Source organism: Lacerta agilis, chromosome 1 (assembly GCF_009819535.1).
Source record: "Lacerta agilis isolate rLacAgi1 chromosome 1, rLacAgi1.pri, whole genome shotgun sequence".
In the NCBI taxonomy this organism is placed as follows: domain Eukaryota; kingdom Metazoa; phylum Chordata; class Lepidosauria; order Squamata; family Lacertidae; genus Lacerta; species Lacerta agilis.
This window is the reverse complement of record NC_046312.1, coordinates 80,897,474-80,909,380: the sequence shown is the minus strand read 5'-3', so window position 1 is coordinate 80,909,380 and position 11,907 is coordinate 80,897,474. Positions and strand designations below refer to the sequence as shown.

Genomic DNA, 11,907 nt, shown 5'->3' with positions numbered 1-11,907 from the left:
TAAAAAACGTTTTGAAAAATACATTGAATTTGCCATAGCTCACTCTCACCATCTAGTGCCACATTTGTATATTACACTTTAAAACACATTTAAAACGTTTTATTTGCAGCTGTATAGCTAAGTCCCCTACCCCCAGTTTCCATAGTCCTCTAGGACTGGAGTGTTAGAGCCTTCTTAATTGTTGGGCTACCCATTCCCTTATCTTCTAGTTTAAGGCTCCCTGCCTCTGAATTTGACACTGCTCTGGAAGGTGAAGTTCTCTCCACTGTTGACTATGGACCCCTACCAGACATGCATCAGCTGCACTACTCCTCTTTTGATGCTACCAGACTCTCCTCTTTTCTTTCCACATCGCTCTTCATCCCATTTCCATTCCTCAAGATCTTCTACCTAACTCTTCCCTTTGAGCATTATTCTTTCTCTTAGACAAGTGTCTCCATCATGGACCTGGATCACCCTCCCCGATTGAACCTCACTTCTATGTCTCCTCACATTTACATAAGTAGATACGTCAAAGTTTCTTCTAGTCTGAACAATGTTGCCCCTCTGCACAGATCACTCCAGTGAGCGTTAGGAACATTCTCTTAAGTTTTCAAAATTGGAACAGTAGAATAAAAGAACCACACGTTCTCCAAGTCTTTCCACACATCTGGCTGGAACCACCCTCCTAACCACAAGATAAACATAAAGTTCATTCATGGCTATAGGTTTATTTATTGTTTGGCTTTTATATTCAACAAAACTACTAATGACATCCCAAAACAAATCACATTTATTTATCATTATTTGGAAAATATGAATCTTGGATGAAATATAACAGACCTTATTCTGGAGGACACAAATCAGACCATTTCTGGTATATCAGTCTATTTCACGGAACCTGCCAGCATCACCCAAAGTCAGGAACGCTGGGAGCTGCCGTATGAGATGGGTAAACAGAACTGCTATCCATGAGGCTCAAGGCAGCCCTCAAATGACCAGAGCAATTGCTGTTATATGACTTGGTGTGTGTGGGGGGGGGATTCATTCTCTGGGACATGGACCAGATTGCACAACTTAAGACACACCAACCATGTTGTTGTTGCAGCTCCCATTTTAGAACTTAAAGGCAGCCAACAAAACCAGGTTTTGCGTCACCACATTTCGCTGGTGAGTTTGACAGGCCCAAAACAGACCCGAGATATTGTAATGATTTTCTTTATGCTTTTCAGACATTTGGTAAACAAAGTGAAGAGGCAACCACGAATAAATATTTAGCAAGCTACGAAAAGAGAAAAGTCACTAATGCTATGAGAATTACCTGTAGAAGAAATGGAAGATATCCAGTTGCTTAAGAAATCATTCCTGAAATGAAGTTGTGCTTTTCTGAACTACTTATGTGTATCATAGAGAGATTTGAGGCAAATTACATGAAGTTTTCAAAAATATCTCTAATACCAAAACAACACAATTAAAATTTCCCCCAGTGGTGTGTTCTCCAAGAAAGGTAATTGATCTCAAAGGTATTTGTGAATATTGTCCCTGTTTGTGAAATGCTTCTTTCACCCCAAAGTAATTTTTTTACTTTTCATACTTCTGGTTTGCAGTTCTAACCATGTATGCTCAGCAGCACAGTTGGCAATGGATGTCCCACCCACCCAACTTGCATGTTTTGCCCCTGCCCAAAGGTAAGCGGGCAATATGTGCTTATGACCTTGCTGTGGAGTTACTCGGTCACCATATTTGGGGCCAAGGAGGAAATAGCGTACAGACAAATTGGGCTGGTTTGGAGGTTTTGCTTACATCACAACAAATGTCACAGCTTGCTGGTGGATAAAGGCACTGCGCTCAATCCTTAATCTAAACAGAGGGGTGGAAATGAGTCCAATTCCCTTCTTATCAATCAAGAAGGTTCACAAACCTGCAGGAATGCCATTTAGGCCCACTGAAACAAAATTAATATAGCAGAATTTCCTGTCTCCATAATGGATGTGAAAGTACAGCCTTAAAGTAGGATGCACAGGAACATAAGACGGTGATGTACTCAAACCATTGGCTCTTCTAACTCAGTATTGTTTACACCCACTGGCAGTAGCTCCCTAGGGTTTCAAGCAGGAGTCTCTGCCACCCTCCCTCAAGATGCTGGGGATGAAACCTGGGACCTTCTGGAAGCAAAACAGATACTCTACCACTGAGCAATGGCTAAATAGAGCTAGGATATATGCCTGAAAAAAATTAAGCCATTGTAACTTATGCTGGCTTCCTATGCTTAAGATCGCTCCCTAAACCACCCTTTTCAGTGGAAATACATCCCAATATCAATTCCCAGTGAAATCATGGCATAGAACTGATGAGATTGCTTATTCTATTGGACCAAACAATATTGTAAACATGGGCATATTCTTGCGTGGTTTTTTCCTGTTTTAAACACCATGATTCTATGCATGTTTAATTGGAAATAAGTACCATTGGATTCAATAGCTCTTATTATCAAATAAGTGTGTATGGGATTGCAGCCATACTACCCAGTCCTAGTATTTTCTGTAGTAAGTGTGCACAGAATGTTATAGTTGTTCAGTGGAATCCCTGATCTGGGTCTTGTGTAGAAGTAAATTAAATTTCAACCACAAGAATGCATTTTAAAGTTTTATTGTAGAACAGTTTTAAATGCTAGTCAGGTATAAACATTACATGAACAGAATAGTAAAGTAGCACAACTGCAAACAAGCAATGTGGTTCAGTTCTTTATGTTGTTCAGTAAACTTTCCTCTCTCAAGTCCCATCTCTGACTTCTGAAGTTTCATTTCCTGCTGTAAGAGTTGCAGCTCTGATTTCCAGGAGATGAGTCATCAGGTAGTTTATCTCCTTGAAATCGAAAAACACCAGCCTTCCGCTTTCACCCAGAGTGGAACCTCTCGTTTAAGGTAAATGTCTCTTTACAGCATTCCAAATACAATGAGATCAAACATGACATTTTATGAACATGAAACTTACAACTTTAACACAGAAGAGGACTGCAGTCTTGCCCTAAATTCCTAATGAGTGAAGAGGTCATAATGTTTTACCCTCAAGTTGAAGTCACATTCATGTTCATATTGGATAATACAGCTCCTACTGGCTTGCACTCTGCTCAGTACAATATGTTCTGAGATGTCTGACTTCCAGTCACCCTTCAATATGTGTGCAAATATTCCTGTCTAAAGTTCAAGGAAACGGTAGTTTTATTTCCTATCATCCTAAAGCAAGCATGTCTGGAAGTTTCACATCAAAGAATACACATAGATATTTGGGTGCAAGTGTAGATAATGAACATTTTGCAAATGTGATATGAAGAAATAGCTCAGAAAAATATCTGAGGGAGGATAAGCCCAGTTTCACTGGTGCGAAATAAATAAATTTGGTATTACAGTATTGTGAACTTCTTTTCGCTCTTTCTGAAAGCATTTCGTTCTTCTACCAGTCTTATCACACAAAAGTGAAATTTAAGCAAAAAGATCAAACACTGAAATGCCACTAAACTATGTTTTAATAAGCATCATTAGCATATTATTAATTACTATCATATTAGTCACCTAATGCAGGAAAGGTAACTTATAGAATAAAAATGCAGAGTTAAAACCATCAGTCATCCATTCACTAACAAAAAAATAACCTCAATAATTACAGCAACACCAGCAACAGTACATTAGTCATATGTGGGCCACAACAAGCCTGTCACAATTAACCAAATGCCTGGGGGAAAGAGGATGGTCCTAACTTTTTGCCAAAAAGGCATTAAAATCAGTGAGAGATTTTTCACTGGGGCCACGACTGAAAAAAGAAAAAACCTTTCTCTTTCTTTACATGTGGTATTGATGGACAGTCCATATGTGTGCAGGAGAGCAGGGTTGTGCCTGCTGCCATGCCAATTTTTATATTCATTGCACAAAAGCCTATTCACCGACACACTTTTTATTTGTTTTATTGTTTTTATATTGTTTTAATTTAATTTTGGAAACATTTGTTATGAAACATCTCAAAGTGACGTAACAATAAAAACAACAAAAGTAAAACTATATATGTAACAATATCATACATTAAAACAAGTTCAAATCCAATACAGGTAGAGACTGGAATTAAGATCTCCACTGAAAAGGATTGTTGATGATGTGTACACTTCCCACCCAATTACGAACCATTAGCAGGGCATGGATTTGTACATATGGAGGTACACTCTGTCTGTGTGACATGCTGAACTTTTTCAGAATGAAGAGGAGGAGACCTTATGGGTGAGATCCTTTGACGCCTTTGTGTACATCGGTGGCACAGTGTGATATGATCAGCACAGTGTGGACTGAAATGGATTTATCCTTTAAGCGCATAGGTAAACATTGTGCAAAGCTGTCTGCTGTTGACTCCACTGTAATGGGTTCTCAAAATGGGCATCATGTGTCAGAGAAGGTTAAATGTGGTGCTGACCAGATCTATAACAGAAAATAGATTTGCTTGTGTTTCTTTCTTCATTAATGTAATAATAGCCTTCTCTGTGCCACTCTCCTCAGGGCATCCTTAACCTCCCTGTTTCTCAGGCTATAGATAAGGGGATTGAGCATGGGAATGACCACAGTATAGAAGACTGAAGCCACTTTGTCTGTACCCAGGGAGTAACTAGATCTAGGTCGGAAATACATGAAGAGAACTGTGCCATGGAAGACTGTGACTATTGTGAGGTGGGATGTACAAGTGGAGAAGGCTTTTTTCTTTCCCTCAGCAGACTTTATCCTTAGCACAGTAATCACAATGAAAGCATAGGAAATAATGATTGTGACAATGCTGCTCATTTCAGCAAAGGTACCCAATACGAAAACACATAGTTCATTGATGTGTTTGTGGAAGAAAGTTCCAGCAAAGCAGTGATATCACAGAAGAAATGGTTGATGACGTTGGAGTCACAGAAAGACAATCTGAGCAAGTAACCGGTGTGTACTGAAGAGGTCATGAAACCCCATATGAATGTTACTGTCAACAGCTGTACGCACCTTTTCGGGGACATGATCACTGCATAGAGCAAGGGGTTGCAGACGGCAACGTAATGGTCATATGCCATCACAGCAAGCAGGAGGCACTCTGAGGTCGCAAAAAAGATGAAAGCGTAGTATTGAAGAATGCAACCTACATAGGTAATGGTGGCTTTCCTTGCTAAGAGGTCCGCCAACAGCTTTGGAGTGATAACTGTTGAATAAAAGCTGTCAACGATGGACAAGCTCTGTAGGAAGGAGTACATGGGAGTCTGAAGGTGGGCATCAGCATGGATCAAGGCTACCATCCCGAGATTCCCCACCAGGGTGACCAGGTAAATCATTAGGAACAGCTCAAATAGGGTGATCTGCACCTCCTTGGAAGCTGTCAATCCCAAGAAAACAAATTCAGGGGTAGCTGTAGTGCAATTTATGTTCACCATTTATTCAGTTCCAAGAGTTACTGCACTAGAATAAAAAAGGTAATAATTAAACCAGGATAACATAGAAAGCAATTCTTGCAGCCTTCCCCTTGGTCCACCACTGTAAGCACAAAGTGCTGGACTAGATGGGTCATTGGCCTCATTCAACATGGCTCTTTTATGTTCTTCTGGAAATAGATGTGTTGTTATATGTCTGTGTTCTGATATCCATGCATATTTGTTGCAGAATCCAATGCAACCAATCACATTTTAATGGTCAATGCTGTCTGTTGCTGAAAGCAGCAAAGCAAGTTACTAGACTACTTCTGCATGCCATCTGTCCTCTACTCTTACCCTGTGTGACAGTTTACCAGGACCAAGAAAGACTTTTGCTCTTAGCCACAAGAGTCCTGTCAGAACAATGAGTGCAAATGAACAGTCTTTCTCATATACATAGACCCATGGATTGGAGACTGTGACTTACTATTCTTTGCATTGTTATCTCCCCACTCTGAGGAATTCTTGAATTCATTTGACTTCTTTAACATGACTTCAAAAAGAAATGATAGATAGATGAGAGAGAGAGAGAGAGAGATGATAGAGAGATATAGATAGATAGATGATTGATAGATAGATATCATATATGATTATATCCTGATTTCTTTTCTGGCAACCTGAAATCCATTTGGATGCATAGCCATACTTACGGGATGGGATTTCTTTCTTGATTCATGGAATCACAGAATTGGATGGGAGATCTAGGTTTTTGTGTCTAGCATGCTATTGCAGTGGAAGAGAATGCACTGCAGAGCTGTTCTGGGTTCATTATAATGCCTTTCACCACTTGGGAGCAGCATTAATCACATAAAGATGAGCATTCTTGGGGAACAGCAGAGAATTATGTGACACCTTAGTGGTGCCACGAGACATCTCCCTATCCACCCTCTGCAGCAGATGAGCATGCTTACTCCTCTAGAATGTAAACTTTTTGCAATGTTGTGTAAAAATTTCTCATTTATTGCTTCTTAATTATTTACATCACCTTGCCAACAAAGGTCCGTATAGTTAAAGCTATGGTTTTCCCAGTAGTAATGTACGGAAGTGAGAGCTGGACCATCAAGAAGACTGATCGCCGAAGAATTGATGCTTTTGAATTATGGTGCTGGAGGAGACTCTTGACAGTCCCATGGACTGCAAGAAGATCAAACCTATCCATTCTCAAGGAAATCGGCCCTGAGTGCTCACTAGAAGGACAGATCCTGAAGTTGAGGCTCCAGTACTTTGGCCACCTCATGAGAAGAGAAGACTCCCTGGAAAAGACCCTGATGTTGGGAAAGATGGAGGGCACAAGGAGAAGGGGATGACAAAGGATGAGATGGTTGGACAGTATTCTCGAAGCTACTAACATGAGTTTGGCCAAACTGCGGGAGGCAGTGAAGGATAGGCGTGCCTGGCGTGCTCTGGTCCATGGGGTCACGAAGAGTCGGACACGACTGAACGACTGAACAACAACAACAACAATTATTTACAGTTTACAAACTGAAAATCTCAAACTTGCTTCAAGAATTCTTCCTGGTAATGGAACACACCATAAAACCAACGTGCTCAATGCTTGGAACACATGATTTCCTGCTGCAGTAGGTTGCCCATTTAGCTCCCAATGTCTCCCATCAAGGAACTAAGTCAAATTAATGGGGTGGGGCAAATTATTCAGCCTAAAGACCACACTCACCTTAGGGCAAATTTCTGGGGGCCACAAGCAAGCGGTGGGAGGGGAAATGCCCTTAGGCTTCTGATTTTATTAAAAAGTTAAACTAGCATTTTACCCACCTTCTCTGATTGGCTTTTTTAGTGTCTTTGTGTGCTGGCATTTTGAGTACAGTAATTGGAGACATATCCAGATGCTTCATACTCAAAGTAATCCCATTGAAATAAATGGTTTAAAGTTACTATTATGAGTTTTGGGAGGTGAGCTCCTCCCCCCAATAACCTCTACATTTAGTGAAGCAAACTCATAAATTCATGAATTTAGCAAGGGCTGGAAATAATACTAGCTAGCTTCCTCATGAGACTCACTGTGGGTGGTTCACTGAAGAAATAAAAGGCTGGTAATGGCAAGGCATTGGCAAAACATCAGACTCTCTGCCCAGTAGCTTTTGGGGTTGGTAGGTTTACCATTGGCCTGATGTAAGCAGTAGCAAAGAGGAAGAGGAAGAGGAAGAGGAAGAAGAAGAAGAAGAAGAAGAAGAAGAAGAAGAAGAAGAAGAAGAAGAAGAAGAAGAAAGCCTTTTGGAGTAGACTTAAGAAACAGAGGTTGCCATGGTTGTGGCAACAGAGGCTGGGGGTGCTGGAAGTGGAAGGTTTGTTTTCTGCAGGTGCCACTAGGAAACAGGAGGAGGTAGTGGGAAGAACTCCATGTCAGGAATGAAGGGCAGCCACCATGCTGGTTGACTGGAGCAGGCTGTTACAGACAGACACAGCTTTGGTGCACAGGATGCCTCTGAATCCAATGCTGAGCTGTTGGGAAGGACAAGCCCCTCTAGAGATGCAAATGCTGTGAGCTCTCCATAAAACTCAGGTGTAAATATGTGTTTAAAAACCATACTTCATAAAGACACTAGCCTGCGTTGTGCCTCATTTCCTCCAAGGAAACACAAACCCTGGTCAAGTGTCAAGACCCCTGGCATCTCTTGCTATTGCTTGACAGAGATTGGGGTGGCTTGATTCAATAGTTCTACTCTGAATACAACTAATGCTGGATACAACCCTGGATGGGGTGGGGAACCTCCAGCCCACAAGTCTTTATACTTTGATCATGTTAATCACCCTGTGATCTTTGGATGAAGGGTGGCATATAAAATTAATTAATAATAGTAATAAGTCAAGTGCAGAGTCAATTTACAATGGTCCCAGGATATGATCGGGAAAGCACATGGAGCCATTTCATAGAATCATAGAATCATAGAGTTGGAAGAGACCACAAGGGCCATCCAGTCCAACCCCCTGCCAAGCAGGAAACACCATCAAAGCATTCCTGACAGATGGCTGTCAAGCCTCTGCTTAAAGACCTCCAAAGAAGTAGACTCCACCACACTCCTTGGCAGCAAAATCCACTGTCAAACAGCTCTTACTGTCAGGAAGTTCTTCCTAATGTTTAGGTGGAATCTTCTTTCTTGTAGTTTGAATCCATTGCTCCGTGTCCGCATCTCTGGAGCAGCAGAAAAAAACCTTTCTCCCTCCTCTAGATGACATCCTTTTATATATTTGAACATGGCTATCATATCACCCCTTAACCTTCTCTTCTCCAGGCTAAACATACCCAGCTCCCTAAGCCGTTCCTCATAAGGCATCGTTTCCAGGCCTTTGACCATTTTGGTTGCCCTCCTCTGGACACGTTCCAGCTTGTCAGTATCCAGCATTTGGTAAAGCTGTGCAGGTCTGGATCTGGTCAGTGCCTGGACAGGTGACTTCTGCAAACCGCATTTATGCCAAATACAAATGTAAGAAAATAGTCACAAATAATTGAATAAAGTGCAAAGTAAATGGGATGTCATTATTAGGACTGTTGGGGCTTTTGGCTGGCTGGAATGACTCCTCAAACTCTCATAATGCTTGCCTGAAAGAAAAATGGAGAGGTGTATGGCTGGGTGTGTAGAAGTTTACTACACAGAGTGAAGAATCACATCCACTGTTCTGCGCACTTTTGCCTCTGTTTCCACCCACCACAGGCATATGGCTCCCAGAAGCTTGTCAGTGAAGGAATGTGGCCTTCAGATTGAAAAAAGATTTCCCATCCCTGTTCTACGTGAGCAGGAATTCTGAGTACACAGGTAAGGCAGTAAGTTTGAAGAGACCATTGTGATGGATATAAGATCTGGACCCCAGCATGCAATAATGAACGACCTATTCAAAGGGACCTTATATGGTGTCTCTCTCCCTCTCGCCAACCAACTTGACAACCAAAATGACAGGTATCATTTCCGTTTTAACAATTTGAGGTGCTCAGGTTGTTCCATCAAAATGGGTTCTTTACTCATCTTCATGTCAGGCAATAAAAACCTCTGTGCTTTTAAAGAAAGTACTGTGTTTTTGCAGTTTGTTAAGTTTTCCTACCAAATGTTAGTCAAAATACTATGAACTTTACTTAACTTTTCAAGGCCACTTTTCTACATGTCATTAATCTGCCCCCCAGGAGATGCAAAGGGCATTTTAATTTTCCCAACAGGTCTTGTTTTGAAAGACAGAGGTATGAGCTTATCTCTCTTTCAAAGTGGCATTATGTTGCATGGAAGAAAACCATCAACTCTGTCTTACATATCCTCAGGAATAGAGAATGGCCATCACCCTTCTTATCTAACAGGTATGACCATTTCTCCAATGCAAAGGGGGAAAGGGGCTGGTGATGAATTGTTCAGAGAAATTAGAAGCTTTGAGTTAAGCACGTGTGCCAAAGTGTGAGAAAGTGATGAGAAAGATATTCTCCTTTGGAATATTTCAAAACAGTATTGTTGCTTTCTTAAAGTATCTTTTGAAGCTCTTCTACTAATGCAAAATATACTTCCAATAAGACTGAAGGCTTGATTGGTAGATATATCAACTAAAGTTTCTTAGTTGGTTGAGTGAAGGTTGGTCACTTGAATTAGCAAGAGCCCAAATGTGGCAGAGCCAATAGGTTATTAGGGGGGCTAATTTAGTTGCTACGAGTATATAAAAGGGAAATAATAAAGGTTAAGGAAAACTTTTTCTTATTAAATTCAAGTTACATTGCACTTTAAAAATATATATATGAAAAGGAACCTGTGTTTCTTGTAAAACCACTATGGGGTGTTTTATGGGAAGCAATGCATAAACGGAATGTTACAGAGGCTTGACTGACTTCACTCAGAAGCCAGGAATTTAGTGTCATTGGTTCTATGCTGTAAACACTCCCCAGCAGAGATTGGGCATGCATCCTCCCTTTTGACTTTTCAGATGTCTCTTAAAGACCTTTTTATGCCAAGAGGCTTATGCAGTTGTATAGAATTTTATTGAGTAGCCAATCATTATAATAATTGCTCTGTATTACCTTTAATGGTTTTTATGTTTTTACATTGCACCATACTGCCCTGATATTTTATGAGATGGTGGTATATAAATACATCAATTAATAAATCAGAGTAAGAATAAGAATAAAGAATAATGAGGTATGGGTAACATTACATTATTTTAAATGAAACTGACTAATTGGTTAAAGAGCTAAAATTATATTAAATTTGTTGATAATCCTATATTAAAATTATGCTTACCTATATTTAAAATTAAATAAAAGGCAGAAGAGGCTTTAAAAAGCATTTAGGCACACCTTAATAATGATTATCATGCCTCTCCCCCCCCTGCTCTGTCATTGTTATACATTTATAAATTGTGATAGTATTATATGCCCTAATGCTGAAGTAGAGAGTGCCTCACCATTTACCTTATAGCACTTTTAAATTGCACAGTGTTTCATAATCTTACAATGAGCACTTTATGGAATAGATTACTGCTCCCACTTTTCAGAGGCAGTGTGTTTTCCAGTGCCAAAGATGGAGCATGAGTCTCTTAATCTCAGGGCTGTGGGCTTGAGAGCCACATTGGGCAAAAGATTCCTGCATTGCAAGGGGTTGGACTAGATGACCCTTGCGGTCCCTTCCAACTCTACAGTTCTATGATGCAAGTTCTCCAGGCCATAGTTCCAACCCGATCCGACAGGTTTGGTGTGAATTCTTATGAGAGCATTGCATGGGTTAGTTATCCCTAGACCTTGCACTTTCTCTCTGTAAGCTTCGATGTGAAGTAAGAATGCTAATCTGCATTCTTAGTAGACACTGAAGGATATATTCCTTCTGCTACTGCATTCATGTTCCTCACAGCGCAGATGGCAATGGAAGCAAAAGCCTGTCACAGGGCAGAAACTAGCAAGGAGAAGGCCAGAGGGAGCACTTTAGTCATATTATTTTCTCTGATAATACTTGAAGCATTATCCCCAAGTTTCTTCAGGTGCTGAAGTGCTAAAACATTTCGCCCCCCCCCCATATGGTTGGAGCCCGTTATTTCTGAATTCCCATTTTTATAATATTTTTTTACTGGTTTTATGCTGTAGCTTTGTTTTTATGTATTCACTGTTTTTATTGTACAGTGGTACCTCTGGTTACGTACTTAATTCGTTCTGGGGGTCCGTTCTTAACCTGAAACTGTTCTTAATCTGAAGCACCACTTTAGCTAATGGGACCTCTTGCTGCTGCTGTGCCGCCAGAGCATGATTTCTGTTCTTATCCTGAAGCAAAGTTCTTAACCTGAAGCGTTATTTCTGGGTTGGCGGAGTATGTAACCTGAAGCGTATGTAACCTGAGGTACCACTGTATTCTGAAATAATAGGCAGCTCAGAAATGTTTTCAAATAATAAATAAATAAATAAATAATAAGATTTTATACCCGCTTTCTACACAAAGTACACAAATCAGCTTACCTAAAATCTTTCTCCTTTTACC

General features: G+C 40.5%; 1 protein-coding gene across 1 annotated transcript; it reads right to left on the bottom strand.

Moving 5' to 3' along the window:
• Positions 1-4,481: 4,481 nt before the first annotated feature.
• Positions 4,482-5,419, bottom strand: LOC117044101 (olfactory receptor-like protein COR5). The gene is given in 2 exon segments (XM_033144568.1): positions 4,482-4,843; positions 4,846-5,419. Coding segments are annotated over 2 exon segments (936 nt in total).
• Between the last annotated feature and the right edge of the window lie 6,488 nt (positions 5,420-11,907).